Source organism: Leptopilina boulardi, unplaced genomic scaffold (assembly GCF_019393585.1).
Source record: "Leptopilina boulardi isolate dan_hultmark-lab unplaced genomic scaffold, ZJU_Lbou_2.1 LbouV2_31, whole genome shotgun sequence".
NCBI classification, from domain to species: Eukaryota; Metazoa; Arthropoda; class Insecta; order Hymenoptera; family Figitidae; genus Leptopilina; species Leptopilina boulardi.
Window position 1 is genome coordinate 1108268 of NW_026137874.1, and position 21711 is coordinate 1129978.

At 27.0% G+C, this 21711-nt stretch overlaps 2 protein-coding genes across 12 annotated transcripts in view; one reads left to right on the forward strand and one right to left on the reverse strand.

Moving 5' to 3' along the window:
- Positions 1-17938, forward strand: part of LOC127283406 (ELAV-like protein 3) — a 45008-nt gene extending 27070 nt beyond the window's left edge. For 3 of the 11 annotated variants that reach the window (XM_051308250.1, XM_051308249.1, XM_051308248.1), the window contains exons 6-8: positions 77-332; positions 2249-2290; positions 5827-17938. In XM_051308250.1, the coding sequence (XP_051164207.1) occupies positions 77-332; positions 2249-2290; positions 5827-6151 (623 nt within the window). In that variant the 3' untranslated portion in view covers positions 6152-17938. Of the gene's footprint in view, positions 1-76; positions 360-808; positions 1083-2248; positions 2291-5826 lie in introns of those variants that run through there. The other 8 variants (XM_051308251.1, XM_051308253.1, XM_051308254.1 and 5 more) reach the window with 6 other exon arrangements.
- A 342-nt stretch (positions 17939-18280) lies between these two features.
- Positions 18281-21299, reverse strand: LOC127283405 (eukaryotic translation initiation factor 2D). The gene is made up of 9 exons (XM_051308247.1): positions 21131-21299; positions 20322-20712; positions 19920-20246; positions 19527-19856; positions 19327-19469; positions 19163-19243; positions 18890-19094; positions 18647-18815; positions 18281-18564 (listed from the first exon to the last, which is right to left on the reverse strand). The coding sequence occupies exons 1-9, from the start codon at positions 21184-21186 to the stop codon at positions 18500-18502; spliced, it is 1767 nt and encodes a 588-aa protein (XP_051164204.1). The 5' UTR covers positions 21187-21299; the 3' UTR covers positions 18281-18499.
- Positions 21300-21711: the final 412 nt, after the last annotated feature.

The following is a 21711-nucleotide window of genomic DNA, read 5'->3' on the forward strand; positions in this document are numbered from 1 at the left end:
TGATGAGAACTAGAGACTAGAATTAAGTTATCAAGAATCAGTTGGTTAAGTCGGCAAAAATGAAGTAACGTTAAAGATATTTGTTTGTCGGATTTGGCAGGTCTGTCAAAAGGCGTTGGATTCATAAGATTCGATCAACGTGTGGAGGCTGAGCGCGCGATACAAGAGCTTAATGGGACCATTCCCAAGGGTTCATCGGAACCAATTACGGTTAAATTTGCCAACAATCCAAGCAACAACAACAAGGCAATCCCGCCATTGGCAGCCTATTTGACACCACAGGCAACTCGTCGTTTTGGCGGTCCAATTCACCATCCAACCGGCCGCTTCAGGTACATTCCACTGTCGCCACTATCCAGGTACCTACTCGCCTCTACTCGCTCTACCCAAAAAAAAAGAAAAAAAATACAGGAGACAAAAGAAAAATTATGATGATAATGTTGATGCTGATGATGAAGATTTGATAATACAAATCTCTGTTTTGCAATCGATGGGACCGGCGCTCGATCGCTTTAAAATCATTATCATGATTCGTTTCTTCGTTCGTACCATCGTACCAGTTTTCTTGTTCTCGCCATTACATCACTGCCTATCCTCCTCGGGGGCCTTTTCTTTAAACAATCTGCCAATTTTTTTTTCCCCAAAAAAATGACTTATTTATTTCAATATTGTAATCACTAAATTTTATTAATACCGTGATTTTTTCCCATTTTTTTTGCTTTTAAATCGGAAAATCCTGGAAGCGTTGTAAAATTTGTATCTTTGAAGAGAAAATGATATTGATGGTATAATTAATGTTGTTTGTTAGGTCTGGGATAGAGAAGAAGAAGAGAACTCATTAGAAGCTGACGCTCAAATTCATGGGTTTCCAATGGGATATATTTTAATAATATTTATAAACATAGTTATAAAGTTGATAAAGATTAAAGAGTTTAAAATAGAAAATTGTATTAAAAAAAGAAAAAAAAAAAAAAACTCGTAGACGAGAAAAAACATTAGACTTATTTACAAATACATATTTTGTAAAATCGTTAATTTTTGATAATAAATATTTTCTTAGCAGTTTTTTAAAGTAATAATAATTGTTCCTTATTATCAATAATTCGTTTCTTTGGTCAGTTAAAAAAAAAATTAAAAAAGCTACATTTTTTTTTTTAAATAATTAAATTATATAGAATTTATATTTGAAAATAATTTTAATAATTAATATTAAAAGAGGGTAACAATAAAAATACAAAAGTAAAAAGTTAAATATTGTAAATTAATAAAAAAAAAAACATGATTTTTCAACAATATCATCTCGAATATACATAAAAGCATTTCAAAAATTAAAGTATCACTGTCACATTTAATTTTATTCTTGGATTGTAACTTCCGTCTTTTAAATCAGTTCCAAGATAAATGTTGGCAATAGATAATAATGGAACACATTTTCCAACGCTCTTATAATTTAATATTTAACCGCAATTTTTTTTTTCTATTATTTTTATAATTACAATTAAAAAAAACCTAATATTGTCATATTTTTATTATTTTATATTAATTGTGACTTTATTTTTTCAAACCAAAGGAAAACAACCCCTTTTTTCATTTCCATTTTCTATTTAAAAAAGAAAATTTATTTTTTAAATACGTGCCTTGAACGAAATTCAGAGGAACAAGGCACTAATAATAATAATAATAATAATAATAATAATAATAATAATAATAATAATAATAATAATAACGCTTATACTAAATATAAACTCGTTCTACACAATCACAAGATTTTAATCCGTCTGTAGGTCCTCGAAAAAGTGATTTGAATTTTCCGGCATGTAATAAGAGACGAGAACAACCTTCCACAATTATTTTGAAGTAGAGCAAAAGTATGAGTGTGAGGAAATCCTGAATCCTGCTTTGTTTGAATTATTTTTTAATTTTATGTTTCACAAACCTGCCACAAAAAAAAATTGAACAACACCTTCTCTTTTTTTTTGCAATTTTAGTTACTCTGTCTTTTTTAAGTTTTTTCTTTTATCATGTTACATTTTTTTTTTTTTTCAATTTTTATTTATTTAAAGTTGGATATTAAGGGAAATTTAATTTAATTAAAAGAGATACTATTCAAAATTCAAAATTTCAATGAAAAAATAATTTTTTTTTTTGAATTATTTTTATTTTTTGAGTGCATTTAAATGCACCAATTTTTTGGCTGAATATTTGGGAAAATCTTCTCTTATGTTGTTCTTTTTGTGTTTTGTTTTAGCACTGGCAAGGCCATTCTTGCCATTAACAAAGGCTTACAGAGGTCAGTATTTTTTTCTTTACTATTTTTTCCAAAACAGTTTTCTTTTTTTTTCTTTTTTGCTTTTTTTGCCGATTTTGAGCAGCTTGTTTATTTATTTCACTCTCACTCTCTCTCTTTCTGTCTCTTTCAATAATGCCTTTTTATAGATTCCCACAAAAATCCTTCACTCACTTTCTTTCAACATTTTTCACTAACTTTCTTCTATTTCTTCATTTTCCATTTCTCGACTATCCACTTTTTCCCTCGTACTCATTCGAAACAATTGTGCAAAATTACTTTTTCAAGGCCTTTTCAAAAAAAAAAAAAAAAAAAAAACGTAACTATTATTTCAGTACAATTAATTATTATTAATCAATAGCGATTATATAATTAATAGAAGAAATAATAGTTAGTAATTAATAGTGCCGATAATAAAAATATATTTTTGATAAATAATATTAATAATAATAAAATATTATATTTTTACTTTGTTAAAGACTATTTATTTGGAAAATTAAATGAGAAAATTGAGATTTTCGATTTTTTCTTAAATAATTAATTGAAAAAGCAAATGGATTGTACAGACGGACATTTTATTAGGTCGGATAGGCAGAGAATATTATTGAAGTCGGTTTGCGAATCGATTGGAGAACAATTAATTAAAAAATAATAATTAATAATTCGCACTGTATCAACTTTTTTGTTGAAGCAGATTTTTTTTTTTGTTCAAGATCGATTCTCTCGATCGATTAACTGCGATCGAGATCGTGTACCAATCATTCTCCCCTCTGTCTCATTGCAAAATCTTTTCCTACAAGCACTTTTACATTCCCAACACAAAGTATATATAATTAAAATTATTCATCACGATTTCAAAAAATAAATTTAAATATTTAAAAAAATTATTTTTTGTAATTTAAATAATATTAATAAATAAATTATTTAGTTTTTTTTTTTTTTTTTTTTAATTAAAGTGTGAAAAAAATGTTTTTTCTTTATTATTTTTTTTTATCATCATGAATTTGTAAGGGGAAAGTAGTTTGTATAAAAATGTCAGTCACTCAAATTCACAAATAATAATTATATATGTAAATAATGTTATGGCGATAACGCAGGAGCGAAGCTACTATTGTAAAAAGAAATTATCAAGCTTTCAATAATTGTGCGTCGGTTGTACGAATGAATAGAAATTTAAATCGATTTTATTTTCTTCTATTCTCTGATTTAGCTACGCCCCTGTAAACAATATTGTTTTAATAAACAAAAAAAAATACTATAATTATTAAATAAACGGGTAAAAAAAATAATGGTTTGGTGTAGAGCAGAGCGAGGCTAGGTGCACGATCTCTTCGACATTGTCAGACAATTTCGAAAATTTGTCTTTCTATCTCTTTCTCTCTAGTTATAAACACGTTGCACAACTTTCGGAAAAGGAAAATAATTCTTTTTTTTTTAATAATTTAATAAAAAAAAAAAAAAAAATTTAATAAAAAAAAATTAATATTTACATAATCTAGATTTATTATTATTTATAATTAAGTTAATTTAAATGTTTAAATTTTGAAAATATTTAAATAATTGTTTTCTGTTAAAGATGTGCTTCTTGTTTCTCTTCACAATTTCTCAGTTCATTTTTCCAGAGAATCGTTTCTTGTCAGACTAAAACCTATATTAATACTCTCTAAGAATTAGTAAAATTTTTTAATTAATCTGAATAATAGAAGGTGACATTTTTTTTTTCTATAAATTAATTAAATTTTACTAATGAATTATCAAAAATATTTCTACTTTATTAATAAAATTTAACTAATTCATACCAAAAAGTCATTAAATTATTAATTAAAATTTTGATCACTTGTAATTTAGAGAGTAAATATATTTATAATAAATTTAAATATTTTATAGCGTAATAAAAAAAATTATATATGGGTTTTCGTCTTTAAAGCAGAATTTAAGAGTTGACTTTAAATATTAGATCTCATTTTACAGAAAATGAAATAATTTCTAATTCTTTTGGAATTGAAATTGTAATTCAATTAACTCTTAAAATTTGTTTTTTTCACAGAATTTAAAAAAAATGGAGTAAATATTATTATCCAGTCAACAAAAAATCGATTATTAAATTAAAAATAAATTATTTATATTTATTCAGCTTCGTTTTTTGGATTTTGGTATTTGCTCCACAATTTTTCATTCATTAAACGCGTTCGCAATCATAACATTTATTATACATTTTGCACGCAAAAATAAGTCACATTGCGACGCGTCTATTAATTATTATTATGATTAAAAATAATAATATCCCTGAATCTATAAAATTTAAATATTTAAAAAAAAATTGATAAAGATTCTCGGTTTGAAAAATAAAATTTAAAAAAAAAAACACACAAACTAAGTACTCACCGAGATGTGCCCTATTTTAACGCGGCTTGTGACGTCAAGTAGGTACGTAGATTCCATACCTCTGTAAATATGTGTAAATACACGTCTGTATTCTCAAATTAATTGTTGTATATATTAACATTAAATTAAAGGGCGCAACTTTGTCTCTTTAATTAATCTTATCTTTTTTTTCCATTTTCTTTTCTTATATAATCGTCTTTTCTCGATTCTTTACTTTTATATTAATAATAATTCTCTTTCTCATTTCGAGCATGTTTAAATATTGTCAGTCTATTTCCCTGTGTGACTTTCTTTTTTTTCTCTATTATTCAAAAAGAGAAGTCGATTTTTATTTTCTTTATTAAAAATAAAAATTATTAAAATTTTTATAATATTTTCAGTATTTAAAATTTTTATTTTAAAATACGAAATAAATATAGTAAATTTATTATTTTATTTAGCTATATAAAATTAGAGAAAATCTAATTGGAAAAATTATAGTTTAAAGAAATCCATTATTTAATATTTAAAAAAAAAATGATAGAAATCTACTTTTCTTTTTATATCTATGCTTGTAATTAAAGCGTGTTTTTTTTTTTGCTGCAATGACCTCATGTACCTCAATCCTACACCAAATTCTTTTTTTTCTTTTACTATTACAAAAAAAAAAATTAAATTCAATGTCAAGAACATTTTTTATTTCGTTAAAACAAATGTTAATCAATAAAATAAAAAAAAAAAATTTCGAATAATTTGATAAAAATTTTTTTTGTTATTTTAAGAAAAATTCAGACTTCATTTATCAATTCTTACACTCTTGTCCATTAATCTTCTCATCTCATTTTACATATCAATTTTCTTTTTACATTGTATGTGGCAAATTTTTTTTTTTTTTTTTTTTTTTTTTTTCTTAAAGAGTAAGTATAAAAGAGAAAGGTGTATGGATTGGCAATGTGGCACTACATTTTATTTTTATTAATTTATTTCAAAAAGAATTTGCGTCTGAAAATTAATATTTTTTTTTTCTTTGGTAAAAAAAAAAATTTATTTTTGGAAAGAAAAATTCTTTTTGAAGAAATAAGAAATAATTATTGAAAAATAAATTCCATTAACAAGGCGATTGTGAGAAAAAAAAAATGAAAATACCTGACAAAAATTTTGTAATAATGTTACAGGTACAGTCCGCTGGCAGGAGACCTTCTTGCAAATTCAATGCTGCCCGGAAATGCGATGAATGGTTCAGGCTGGTGTATCTTCGTCTACAATTTGGCGCCTGAAACTGAGGAGAATGTTCTTTGGCAATTGTTTGGTCCATTTGGAGCTGTACAATCAGTGAAGGTGATTCGCGATCTACAAACGAATAAATGCAAGGGCTTTGGTTTCGTGACGATGACCAATTATGAGGAAGCCGTTGTTGCAATTCAAAGTCTCAATGGTTACACCCTTGGCAATCGGGTACTTCAAGTCAGCTTCAAGACAAACAAGAGCAAAGCTGCGTAGGACGAGCAAGTAATAGCCTTCCATCAGCAACAGCAGCAGCAGCAACACTACCATCATCACAATCATCATCATAATCGACTATTGCCAGCATCCCTGCAGTTGCCGCCAATTCCACCGCCAATGCCACCACAAATTCCACCAGCTCATTTATTTGCCAAAAGGAACAATCAAGTGAGCAGCATTAGCAATGTCATCCTCCAAACCGCCAAACAATTTAAATTAAGTCGTCAATTGCTCCCACAACGACTTCAACATCATCCACCTTGTCCTCCACCACCTCCTCCTCATTTTAATCATCTTCATCACAATCATCATCATCATCATCCCTCTCCCTGGATTGCTGGCCATTCATTACCCCGTTGGCCATTCCAAGAACGTTTCAAGCCAAAACAACAACAACAGCCATCGTCCTTTATCAATAATAAGGACAAAACGGCCACGGCCACAACGAAAAAGATTCAAAAAGATAAAGCGTAAAAAAAAATTAAATTCTAGAGCTCTTGCTGCTTGTTGGTCAGATATCTTGTTACATGTCCACTTGCACAGCTCCAAGATCTTCTCTTAGAAAAAAAAAGCATGGAGGAAAAAATACAAATGTGCTGACAAAAATGTGTGGATAAAAAAAAGAGAGAAGAGTAGCGCACAGAGGGAGGATCCTGGCGTTTCGATTTGACTGTGTCCCCGAGGAGGGAACTTCTCGCGAAACCAAAGTCACAAAAAGCGAATGAATGATGAAAAGCTAAAAAAAAAAGAAAAGAAAACAGAGTCGAAGGAGAATCGATTTAAATCAAGATATTGTAACACAGTATGAATGTAAATGTATGAAAGTGACAGAGAGAAAAAATAGTCGAGAGAATGTAATGTTCTAAGTATTAATGTATTTAAAAAAAAAAAAAAAAAAAATGAGAGAAAATGATGCGGTCTCCAATGATCTTTGAAACGATCAAGACTTGGAAAAAAAAACTTGTACTTGTAATTAATTAATGGTGCAAGTTTTTTTTTTTTTTTTTTTTTTTTCTTTTGCGATTATGCGGGGGGTGGGATAGTGAGAAAGAGAGCGAGATCGGGTCCATTACCGATTTTTCGTAATAGTTTCTCAAATTTTTTTTTCGGGGCTGTATCGATGCAGGTATTACTAAGTCAAAAAAAAAAAAATCTAGATTGTAGGGGCACACGCGACGTTAAATCGACAGTTAGCTGAGACTCGGAGCAGGACTCGCACGGAAGACTTTCATTTTTTTTTTAATTAAAAAAAAAAATTTAGACAGGCAGCTCTTTACCAAAGTTTGAAGAAGAAAAAGAAAGAGAGAGAGAGAGATAGCTTCTTAGAATCATAGATTGCGAGAAAAAAAAAAAAAAAAAATAGGTAAAAGAAAAATAAAGTACATTAAGATGTGGCGTGTACTTAAATTTAAATTAAATACGCGCAATTTTTTGCCATTAAATTCTAGTTTTGCAATTAATTGCATAATTAGATTTCAAATTGCGTAATTAATTAATAAAATAAACGTTTTACCGAGGGATTATGTAGCTAGGCCTCCTCCCCCCCAACTAGTCAGAAAAATGAAACTCGACAGTTTTATTAATTATTACGATGAGTTTTAATTACTTAATGATAAATTAATTATAAATGACTATCATCATTATTAGAATTATATACTCTTACAATCAATTTCCGTTGTTTGTGCTGATTTTTTTTGTAAATTTTCTTTTAGCGTGTAAAAAAATGGACATTTTTTTTGGAGAATTTTTTTTTTTTTCACAAAAAAATGTTCAACAAGTGTAGAAATTTTTTTTTTTTGAAAGAAAAAAAAATGTCCACTCTTGCGAGTAGCTAATTTTAGTGACTAGATTATATAGAGGCTTATGTTCTTTTCTTTTTTTTTTTTTGTTTTGTTTCGTTTTAAAAGTAGAAGCTCACCAGTCTCCGTCTAGTCCTCGTGCAAATTGATATATATGCACGACTGTGTATTCGATCTCTTGTCGCGTCGCAATTAATGACGATAGATTTTAGGATTATGCATCGATTAGATGCGCGATTAATTAATTTTTTTTTTTGAGGGTAGTATGTAGAAAGTAAATTTAAGGCGCGAGAGGACAGTAAAAGAAAAAAATCGTGACAATTCTTTTTTTTAAGTCTTGAACCTCTGGAAAAAAAGTCTTAGAGTTCTCTTTACATTTCATATTATACATATTATATATACATATATATATATATACAAAATTTCCGATCCGAATATATTTCGGATTTTGTTTTTCATTTGAAAACAAACAATCAATTTTACACGACAGAAATTTTTTCTAGGGATTTAAAAATAAATTTTATATTTGACTTTAAAAAAAAAAAAAAAAAAAAAAAAAATGAATAGAATTTTAATAATATATTATTCTTATACTGAATAATGAATGTTAAATTTAAAATTAATTTTTAATAATTAATTTTTGATGAATAATGAAATTATAAATTCCTGGAAAAAAAATTTATCTGCCTGTATAACAAATCTATTTTCTAGTTTTTAAATGAAAAATCGGATTTTTATCAATTTCACAGATCTCTCTGCAATCGGGCTCCGGGATTTATTTGCAAAACAAAAATATTTGCAATAAAAGATTTTTTTTTCATATATATATATATATAATATATAATCGACGGATCCCGAATGCGAGCACATTCAGAATTTTTCCCAGAAAAAAAAAAAAAAATAAGAATATATTTATTATAATATATGCATATATAATTTATATGTGTATACTATCAGTGCTTTCAAATAAACCGGGACAAAACTGTACTATTTGATTCATAAAAGTTTTGACAAAAGGGCGACTTATTCTCTTATTATTATTATTCTATTATTATTATACATGTTTGATTACGCGATATACGATGTATTCTTAATTATTATGCGTAACTTGTGTCTAGTCTGATGAGGGGGAGAAGGGGAGTTGTAACTCAAAATCTAAAAACAATTAAATTTTTTTCTGCATAGAGATCATCAACTCTTCCCTTCGCCTCCCAATCCAATTCCAGTAATCGATTTTTCTAAGACTTGATTTTATTTATTTAACGCCTTTACACGTAGCTACTTTATTATTATTATTCTTATTATTATTATTGATGTCGTCGCGTGATCGTGTGTTAATTATTATTTTTTTTTTCGTACCAAGTGACGATTCTCACTCGAAACGCAAGCCGAACAGTGAAACGTATCGTCGAGCAAGAGCGATACTTAAAATGAAAAAAAAAGACTCAAGTGCAAATCAGAAATATTTATGTTGTGTGTTTGCGTAATTGGAAACAAAAAAGAAAAATTCGTAAGCTCGAGTTCGTTACACCGCGGCGACCGTCATTTATTCTGATTATTGTCACTGCTATTTGGATATTTTTACCGACTAGGAGAATTTACAATATATATATTTATGATGATCAAATATCGCCTTCGAGTTGATATCCGGAAACAATTAATTGGTAGCAATATGCAGTTCTAATTATTTATCTAACAATTTACAAATTTACTCATTTAAAAAAGATTAAAAAAAAAAAAAAACTAATACTTTCTACTACTACTTACTACTACTACTACTTTACAAACTACTACTACTACTGTCGCTACTACTACCAACTATTTATTTATTTATTTAATTATTATTATATAACATAACAGAAATTATGTTTTATTTAAGGATTAAACTGATTTGTGTTTGGTTCGAAAAATTGTTTGTTTTATTTCGATTATTTCAGTTAAGCCTCACCCTTATCCTCCAAGTTCTTCCTAACTGACTCCAAAAAACTAATTTAATTTAATTTTTTTTTTAGGGGATGGATTTTTTTTTTTTTTTTAAATAACCTACCTCCATCTCTTAGACTAATACTTCTTTATTTTTAGCTATTTAAATAATCATGTGACGTTCATTTTAAATGTTTTAACTTAATTAATTTTGATATTAGTTATTAATACTAAAAGAAATTAATTTAGGGAGAAATATAAATAAATTTATAATTTCAATCAATTTTTTCCCAAAAAATTAATTTCTTTAAGTGTATTTTAGTTTTAATTTATTTAATAATATTAGCTTCAATATTTTACTACTCGAACTATTTTTTTTTCATTAAAAAAAATAACTTTTTTTTTAAGAAAACGAACAGTTTTATTCTTCTGCAAAAAAAAAAAAAAAAAATGGCACGTAGTCCCTCGGCAAAAATTTTTATAGATTAATAATTTTTTTTTTTTCATTTTCAAGGATATTTTAAAGGAAATCCAGTGAGGAAAATAAACGCACAGGAATGCAAGCAGCGCACAAAAATAAGAATGGAGAAATTTTAATTGAGATTAAAAGAAAAAAAAACGTGCGAGTCCTATGCCACGATTTTCGACCCAACTCGCTCGCAGCAATGATCTCACGTATAAACAAATTATTAAGACAAAAAAAAAAAGGAGCCACGCTAGTCTACTCAACCGTAATATATTCCATATGATTATTACGTTTAGATAAACATTTATGTGTATTGTATTTATGTCTCAATAATCGTTCTTAGTTAAAAAAAAAACCAAAAAAATGAAAAAAAAAAGAAAAAAATGAAAAAAACCGCGACGATGATGTTTAATAAAAAATTTGAATTAAAAAAAAAGTGATTCTCAAAAAGTGGCGACTGATAAAAAAAAATATAATTTCAATGCGATGGGGAAAATTTTTGTTTAATATAAAAAATTTTCCAGATCGTGGATATTTTTCCAAATATTTATTATATATATATATAAATAGGAAAAGGGAATTTCATGAGCCACGCGCTTTTATCAGAAGCTTATTTACGTCTTAATAATAAAAAAAAAAAAAAAGTAGTACGATATTATATTTAATTATCACGTATTTATATTATAATCACTAGTCGCATTGTATTGTATTAAACTTAGGTAACTCGTACTACTTGCAACTCGTCGCTAGAATTCATTCGCAAAAACTTATAATAGGTTTTTGCGAAATATTTTACTGTTGTCACCGCGTAATACTTCATTATTCTATTTATTATTATATAATTATATTCAATTTATATATTATTACTATATATTTATTATTATTATTATCAACTATAATTACCGATATTTAATTGATATTCTTCATATTATAAATTATATTTATCATTATTATATAGTCGATTTATCAAAAATAATACGATCCCAATATGAAAAATCGACAGAAAAAAAAAATGCAAAAACAAATCTACGGTTCACGGTTACGATAATATTCATTATTGTATATTTATTGAATTTATGACTGGCGCAGAGTGCAGGATACGAGAGCAATGAAAAAAAAAAGGGGAAACATTTATAATTATTTCCCATATTTTTTTTTAAAACAGAAATTTTTGGAGGGAAAACAAAATCATAATTAAAAATAGTTTAATGATAAATTTAACAAAATTCTTATAAAATCTCATTTTATGGGAAATTTGCTGAATTTTCAAAAATTAATAATAGCCAAAAAAAAAAGAAAAGAAAAATTGCAAAGATTTTTGTAAAAAAAAAAAATTGGGAAAAAAAATTGTCGATTTTCCCTCTTTTCTATCTTAACAAGGTGAAATTCGATGGAAACTTTATAGAATGAGAATAGCAAAAAGAGTGAGATAGACACCGTATAGTGTTGTAGATATAATAAAAAAAAAAAATAAATAATAAATTTGAAAACGAGCTCGATGCCAATTAATCGTTGGATTTTTCATTTAAAACTTATAGCTTTATGTAATCGTGGGAACTCAAAGTGGTGCTGTAGACAGAAATATTATTTTTCCCCCGACTCACAACACGAAACATGGAAAATCCAACGATTATTAAATTTTCTTTTCTCCCTTTAAAAAAAAAAATATTTATACCTTAATAATAATTACACGGTTGAGAAAAAAAAATAAATTGGCATCGTAGCTTTCGTGAAAGAGATTTTTTTTTCGATACGGCCCCCATATCGTTGATTATTAATGCGTGCACAAAAAAAAGAAATAAATAAAATAAAACAAAGAAATTCGATAAAATGGAACAAGGAGAAAAATAAAATAGAATTTTAAAGAACTGCGGAAAAATCCGAAAATAGGAACTGAAAAATGATAATTAGGTATTAAAAAATATTTTCTAAATCTGAATTAGTAGGAAATTATCTAATAATGTGATAAGTTGACAAAAAAAATAACTAATTGTTAATAAAAAAAAAGATTAGTTAATTTTCAACTGAAATTTCAATTCGAAAATTAGAATATTTTTCAACTAATTCAGTTATTAGAGAGAATAAGAGCGGAAATTATGATAAAAAAAAAAAAAAATTGTGAAATAGAGAAAGACGGGAAAAAAACGAGAAATATAAAATAAAGAAAGAAAGCTGTGAACTAAAAATAGAAATTAAGCGAAAAAAAAAAATTTTTAATTGAAGAAGGAAACGAAAAGAAATTAAATTGGTAAAATAAGAAAATCAAAACGAAGAGATGAAAAACGAAATCGAAAGAAAAAAAAATAAAATTTAAGAAAGTAAATAGAAAAGAAAGATATAAAAATTCAAGGAAGAGCCGAAATCGGAAGAAAAAACGAAACCAAAATCGAAAAAAAATAATGAAATAAAAAAATCGAAGGAACGAAACGAAAAGTGAAAACAAAATTGGCTGAAGGAAAGCGGAGAGAAAAGGAAAAAAAAATGAAAGGATAGACTTGTACTCTAGCACAAGACGTCCGGTCGTGGATTAATTAAGTAACAAAAAAAAAAAAAACAGCATAGCAGCTCTAGCTCACCGTAGGCCTAACTAAAAAGTATTTATGTACTATCTATTAACTAATTGAAGCGTCACGGGACAGGAGCTTCGAAATGAAGAAAACGAGCGAGAATGAATGAACGAGAGACTGAAAAAAAGGATGAACGAATAACGAGAGAATGTCTTCGAGAAAGTTGATTAAAAAAAAAAGAAAATAATAATCCGGGGGGTCAGAAGACTAATTTAGGTACCAGAAATTACTCCGATGCGAGCCACAACGATCGACCGAAACTGAGATTTTAAAAAAAATAAACTAGTAATACTCCTTTTTGAAAAGAAAAAAGTTATGGCCAGTGAAAGAAAATAAATGAGAGAACGAAAAAAAGAAAGAAAAAAAAAATAAAGAGCTTTGAGGAGAGATAATCTATAATCTTCTGTACATGTTTTCATTATATTCTAATGATTAATTATCATACGTATAATAACTATGGATTAATTAATGAATTAATTACTTAAATTGATATCTATGAAAAAGTAACTTAAACGCGAAAAAAAAGTGGTAGCTAGTCTGTCAATGGGTGTATAAATATTTAATTAAACAATATTCATAGGCGATACGTGATTACAGAGACGCGACACGATTAAAAAAAAAAAAAATACATATTTCAATTAAACAAAAAAACAAAAAAAAACGAACGTGGGAGGGGTATTAGTATAGTTTCGGTGGTTTTTTGAAATACGGTCACATTTGAAATTCCGAATTTCGGTTTCATATTTAGAATAATCTTGAATGAAGTGCGGTGGCAGGATGCGGAACCGGGAACAAATTCCTGGTAGCGAGATTAAAAAAAAAAAAAAAGAAAAATATGAAAAATAGAATTTGAGATTTTTATTCGCGAGGTCTTGAGAATCTTAACGATTGGACCAAGATTTTTAAAGGTCTTTCAAATGTTATAGTCAACCTGTAAATATTTGCCCATTTGTTCTAAGCCAAGACGCATTTTCAACAAAAAAAAAAAAAAAATGGGCTTTTTGCAAAAAAAGAAAAAAACAAATAAAGAAAAAAAAGACTTAAACCACCGTTCTTTCACGGAGAGCTCACCGAGATCGTTAAAAGTATTATATTATATAATCACATTCAGAATTAATCACTTTAAAAAAAAAAATATTTGTTTCTCTAGTCTAGCTAATTAGCAAAAATTTTCTTGATTGTTAAAAAATTTGCAAAATATTCTCGAAAATTTTGAAAAACAAAAAAATTTGCCAGACTAGCTTTTTTAAAAAAAAGTTCACAAAAGCGATTAATTCTGAAAATAATAGGCCGTTTTTCTTTTCTGTACAAAATACAAGAAGTGAAAGAAGTGGCAAATGTTTCGATACATTCCGTATTTAAGGGGACATACTTTTGGTCAAGGTGTCGCAAGTTTTTTACTCAAAAAAAAGGAAACTCCTCTATTCCCTTTTTTTCAAAAAAAAAAAAAAAAAAACGGAATTTTTTTTGAGATGAGTCTCCAAGTTTATGACACCCTGTCAACAAAAGTTACAAAAAAAAAAAATGGATCAAGTTTAGATCTATAAAAAAAATTTAAAAAAAAAAAAAAAAAAAAAAAAAAAAAAATTGGGGGTTTTTTATAAACCAGGGCAATGAAAATAGAAATTATCAGGACCGAAGTTACAAAAGCTGAACTAGATTTTGTAATAAAAAAAAAAAAAAAAAGTCGTTAGAAAAGAGAGAAATAAACGGTCGTAAAAGTAACAATAAAAAATAAAACAATATCGACTGAATTGCGTAAGGGACAAAGTACTGTGAAACAAAAAGAAGTAAAACATATTATACGGTTGCAAAGAAGTAGTGTATTTTGTGATGGGTTTATATGTAATAATAGGCGATATTGTAGAATAACGATAACGACTTAATATTGACCATTGTAGCGACTATGGTAAGTAAGAGGAACGAAATTACGAATATGTAAAGATTATATTTAAAAAAAAATAAGACTCGCGCGCCCTTCTAGAAATTTTCGAGAAAAACTTCCCTCGGATTTTTCTCGTTTGCGGGCAAAGTCTCGAATATCAAAAAACAAAAAAAAATGGGAGAAACTTACGAGTTCTTTCGATAATATACGTACAGTCCAGAGCTGCGTCTTTACTTTAAAAAAAAAAATTTTTCTTAATCGACTTTTTTTTAGAAATGTCTAATTCTTGATGCACATTAACTTTTATTCTATTTGAATTTGTTTCGTAAACTAGATAGTCAAGCGTGCTTCCAGTACTTTTTTTAAAAAAAAAAAAACGATTCTTTGCAAGCACTTGAAAAATTTCAGTATTTATATCGAGATCCTCAATCGGGTCAATAATTTGCTTCCTTAAATATCACTCCCATTTCTGCAAAAAAAAAAAAAGAAAGAGAAAAATAACTTTTTTCAAATTAAAAGGAAAAATAAAATTTTTTTTGTAAAGTGGGAGTGAGGGCCAGTCACTGGAATAAAAAAAAAAAAAAAGTTCTTCCTCCATCCGATCTGCTACTTGGTCAGGTTTTGCACAAACTAATAAATATTGTACGACAAGTGTGATATATAAAATAACTTGTAACTGATTTTCCATATTTCGCCAAGCGGAAAAAAAATATAAGAGCGTATAGGAGCATATATAGAGGGTTTTTGGGAAGGGTAGCGAATGTACAGTAATTACTAGAAAAAAAAACAATGAAAAGAAAAAAAAGATCGTCCAAAAACTAAATCTAAAAAAAAAAAAATTTTTTTGCTATTGCAAAAAGAAAATTTAAATTTGACGCTATACGTCAGATTCATTTAAAAAAAAAAAAAAAAAAAAAAACTACCGACAATCCACCCCGGAACTTCATTTTAAAAATGAAGTAATTATTCTAATCGTTAAGGATTAGGGCTACCCAGAAAAAAGTTGAAAAAAAAATTTTTTAGAGATAAATTTCCTATTAGGTTTTTCAAAAACAAATAAATATTTATTTGCCTCAAATAAATTTTATTTGATCCTAATAGATTTTTTTCTCGCAATTACAATTGAGAGATCCATAATATATGATAAATTTTGAAAAAAAAAGGTTTCGCGTCCCGCCTATAGGAATTGTAAGATTTTTTGAGGATCCTCGATTCAGAACAAAAAAAAAAAATTGAGTTTCTGGATTTGCTTGGAAATATAGAGGCCGAAACTATAGAAGAACTCGTGCAATTTCATGATAAATGAATAATTAATACCTATTTCACTGTAATCGTTGTTCGCTGAGCCGACGTCACACAAAACTCCAAAATTTCTTGACACAATACACGAAAAAAAAATAAACAGACTGAATGGCGAACAAATCCGTCGTTGAAAAAATTCTTTTTCCAGTTTTCTCGAAAACATCAGGGTTCCATATTGAAAAAATTAAAACAAAAACGATGCTCAATCTGCAAAATACAAAAATTAATCAGAAAAATAAAATAAGTAAATAATAAAAAAAAATTGAATATTTTCAAATTTTTTTTGTATCATTTAAAAAAAAAAAAAAATCTATCAATAAAGGAAAAAAATCATCAGCAAATGAAAATAGAATTCAAAAAATTATATTTTCAAAATCTGAATTTTTCCTGGAACTCTGAATATTCATTGACGGACAGAAAACTGACAGACACGCACACATAAAAAAAAAAAAAAAAAAAACACAGAACCTTTTTTAAAAACAAAAAAAAAATCCACGCGCGCAGTAAAACACCAACAGAAGACAAATCGATCTCTGTAAAGAATAAAAAAAAAAAACAGCTGCAGAGGAAACAAACGTACCTACATTCTTACATAAACCCGTCATCACATTGTTGATATAAATTGCGATCCATGATTATTACTATTTACGATATAATTATTATCTTGCATTGTCTAGTCATATGTTATTATTGTATAACTAATATTAATTATTAATTAACCTGTACTACCTAGTCGCATTATGTGTTGCATACAACTATGAAAAATTCCAAACGCAAAAAAAAAAAAAATACGAGAGATAGTGCGAGAGAGAGAGAGCGAGAGAGAGAGAGAGAGAGAGAGAGAAAGTAAAGGAACATTTTTGTAATAACAACAAGCAAAGTGAATTTTCGTTCCAGGAGAGAAAGTGAGAAAAAAAGAGCAGAGAGCGAAAGACAGCGCGTAAAACTCCTTCTCTGCAGAGGTAAAACGCCCATGTTAGTCGATTAAAAAAAAAAAATAAATTTCAAATTTTATTTGAAAAATCGTAAACGAATTTCCAATTTTTCAAATTAAATTTCAAATTAAAAAAGAAAAAAGGTATTATGTAAGAAAGAGGAAAAGAATTTCCCATTTTTAAGGCTCAATTTCCAAAAAACATGATCGTCAAAAAATTAATTATTCGAAGAGTCAATAATTAGAATCATTCCAAATAAGTTAATCAGAATTAATTATATTATTAATTAAAAAAAGAGAAAAAAAAAGACAATCGACTGCAAATGGGCGTGCTACACCTGTTGGAGCACCGTAGTTAAATATTGTCACACTAAGCACGCGCGCATTGCAAAAAAAGTAGAGTGAATAAAAAAAAAAAAAAAACGTCAAGCAATGTGCTCGTGCTGAGGGATTAATAAAAATAAAAAAAAAATAAAAAAAAAAAAAAAACGAGTATTAAATATATGCGGGGGTCGTGGAGAGGAGGGATCCTTCCTTTTGGTCGTCAGAGACAATTTCTTCGCCCATAATATCCCCGCTGGATAAAAAAAAATATATATATATATATATATATATACGAGTACAATCGTTGGGTTCGATCTCTTATTATTAAAATAATAATACTGTTTTTTCTTGAGTCTGTAAAATTCTTAAATGCATTCCAGCGTTTTAAAGGAGCCAGTCTCCTTGCTCGTGCGCCGTCTCTCCTTCCTGTAACATTTATTGTGTTTAACAACAAGAAAAAAAGAACCTTCCTTCATTCCCTCCCTCCCTCCCTCCCGAGGAGAGCTCGCGGGCCCTATATTGCAATATTTGTACTTTTCCATGTTGAAACCTCGATATACAATAAATTATATTAATAAACTTTATTTGAGACTGTCATTCCGTCGATACACAAATTTACATCCAAATTTCTATTAATTTTTTTTTTTTTTTAAACCCGAAATTCTCAATTATAATACAAAAATAAATTAATCTACTAATGAAATTTATATTCTGTAAATTATGTCAAATCAAATAATTAATTTTAAATTCCTTAATTAATTCTATAAAAGAAATAAATTTTATTCCATGATTTAAAAATAAAATCAGATTTGTAAACTATTTTTTAATTTCAAGGATAGAAATTCCAAAATTAAGTGGAAAATAAAAGGATTTGATTTTAAAAACTGAAAAAAAATGAATTAAAAAAGTTGTCACTCATTCTTAAATAAAGATAGTAAATTATTCTGTAATTTCTGTAATTTATAAGCTCGAGAAAAAATATTCACAAGTAACTTTCATAGGATTAAAAGTTTATCAACACTTGTCACGTTATACGTTACACATTTTCCACTGGTCAATAGTTGTCAGTTTCTTTTCCTTTTTTATTCCCGAATGAAATTCCTAATGATTTCGTCAGTTAAATATAATCTTCATCATCAATAATTTTATTTCTTTTTCTTTGGCGCGAATTCTATTCCTTTAATGTAGTTTTTGTTAATTTGATATTTCTCTAAAAAAAAAGAAAGAATAAACGTAAATAAATATTAAATTTCGAGAATCATTAACTAATTTCTAAATGAAAAATGATTTACCAGTGAGTAGTTTGTAAACATATAAAACTTGATTGCCTTGAACTAGAACGCTTGGTGTTTTTTTACCCGGGACATCTGTTATTGTAGCACTTGCTCCAATTCCTTGACATTCTTTACTAAACTCTTCCATTTTTATACCAAATATTTCTAAATTATTTACCAATGTTACCTGAAATTTATAATTTTATAAAAATCGAATTCAAATTATAAAATGGTAAAAAAAAAATTTCTATTTTCAAAAACCTTTTTATTATTAGTTCGTGTAGTAACTGTAATTTCAATTGGTTCCAATTTTCCAGTAAAAAACGAAGTTGTACCACCGACAGTGACTCCATGTGTGTGAGTCATTTTTCCAATAAATTTATTAATACCATCTTCCATTGTTAATGTTTCTTGATTCTCCTTAGTTTTCAAAATCCCCGCTAATTGAGGATTTATTTTTAATATTCTATAAGAGAAAAATTTCATAATTTAATTTGGATTTTTTTTTTTTTTGATATTCAATAAAATACCCACTTTCCATTTTGAAGATTTTCTTTCTTAACATATTCTGTGAAACATTTTCTAATATCTGCTCTTTTCATTATGTCCCCCTTTCTGTAATTATTTTTGTGATATTTTAAAAAAATTTTCTAGATTAAAAAAAATAGATTAGTAAATAAAATTTTGAATTAACATACTCGAATCCAAACTGTGAAAGTAATGGCACAACATTGGCAGTGACTTTATAACATTCGGCGATAACAGGAGCATTTGAAGTTTCCGGTTGTTTAATCGGTACTTCTTCATTTATCACGAGATTTTGAAATAGAGGATGATTAGTCTAAAAAGAACGTATTTGAGTAAAATAAACAATAATTAATTAAATTGAGAAAATTACCTTAATTGAAAGAAGTGACTCGACTCCTTTTAAAATAGATGTATCCACCAGTCCTTTTTCTTTCATTCTCAATAAAAAGACAGACAATTTTTTATGACTCGACTTTTTAATATCTAAACTTTGATCCGATGGACAAACAGCCATTACGTGATTTTTAAAGAAATTCGATGTAAGCATTGGTAAATCACCTTTTTTAATTGTCATTTTACATGCCTTTAAGAAACAATATTCTAATAATTTATCCATTTCCTGTATTGGATCCAATGGTTCCTGTTGCTTTTCAATTTCTATTATTTCATTATCATCATCTAATATTTCATTTGAATTTTCCTGTAAAGAAAAATAAATATTTATTTCATTTCATAATACAAAATTAATGAATATAAAATTTACCTCTACAGGACTCTTTTCGTCGTCCTTTATTTGCAAATTATCAACATTTGATGATAATCTCATTTCTAAATTATTATCATCAGTGTTTTTATTTAAATTTTCTTCTTTTTCTAAATTCGATTCTTTTTTCAATTCATCCGTTATTGAATCAACTGAAGTATTTAAAGTTTTAATTGATTTTCCCAATTCTGGCCTAATTAAAGGTTTATCCAATAATTGACAAAGAGTGTCTCCAATCACATGGATAATTTCTACACATTTTCCACGACCACCTGACATATACATGTCTTCACTAGACAATGCACTGATTCCAACTGCAAAAGGTGCCTGCAAAAAAAAAAAAAAAAAAGTAAATCAGTTTCGAAGGTAAATTAAATTAATTAATTAAAAATCAAAATTCACCTTATTGTCGTCGGTGTTTATTGAAACTGGCGTTCTTTTTTCCATTTTTCCAAAGGAATAAGGAGTTGCTGGTCCATCCAAAACAAGACCAGGAATCATTAAATCAGCGCCGCTTGATAATTTTGAAATAACAACAGATCGTGTTGTAAAATTGTACATTAAATCTGGATATTGCCATAATGTGTAAATAGTGGGAAAATATCCTTGTAAATTTGGCATGTCAAAATGTAAAAACATTGGTATTTTGGCAGTGCAATAAATTTTGACAACATTACCATTATGAGCGACAACTTTCATAACACTAATTGAATCCTTCTTTTTTAATAAATTCTGTACCTCATCATCCTTTAATTTTGGAAATGCTTGCAATATTTCTTCGCATAATTTTTTTCTATTTAATTCAATATTTAAATTAATATAATTGTTTTAACTATTTACAACAATTAATAAAAACAAAAGAATGTTTTATATGTAAAAAAATATATTTTCTTTATAATATTGAATGCTTTTGTAATTTAAATAGAAATTTTTAAATATTATTAAAACTGTATTTAATTATACAAATTATATACATGAAAATAAGTTTTTTTTATTTAAAATTTATTGATTTTTAACAGTTTTTGAGGTTATGTTTACCTTTCACTAATTATCGAATTTAACGCAATATAAAAGTTGAAAATTATAATTATTAAGAAAAAATGTAATTAGATCATAAAATATATTCTTTTAATTAATTATAATAATTTTATATTTAATTTTATGAGAAAATCAAATCAAAACATTGCAATTGTTTTGCAAATCGTACTTACCTTTCAGTACCTTTCAACTGATTATTCGATTTAACTTTAAACGGTTTTATAAACATTGTTTAATAAATTTTTATTTCACTCACTGTTAGAATTTATTTTAATTTATATTAAAATAACTTTAAAATAACATTCTAAACATTCTGCTGTATATATACATATGTCAAACAAGTCACGTGGTACACATTTTGCGCATGCGTTAAACTAATTTGAAATTTAGAAAAATGCAATTTATATATATTAATTAACTTTTTTTTTCTATGAAATTTAAAATTTATTTATGAATTTTTATTAATTAAAAATTAAATTAAGATAATTTATTAACAATTTTTATATGAAAATTTGTTACTAGTATTATTGTGTAAGAAATATGATTTTGAAAAAATATCACGTGATCAAATTCATAAATTTTTCCATTCATGTTTCGTTCGTTAGCACATGTCGCACGTAAATAGATATTCATTGTGCAAATTGAATTAATTTAGTGTATTAAGTGATTTAAAATTTATCTTACATGGTATATTATTTATCTCTCATGTCAAAGGATTTATGGTACATCATCGTTTGAAAGAAAATATGTTTTT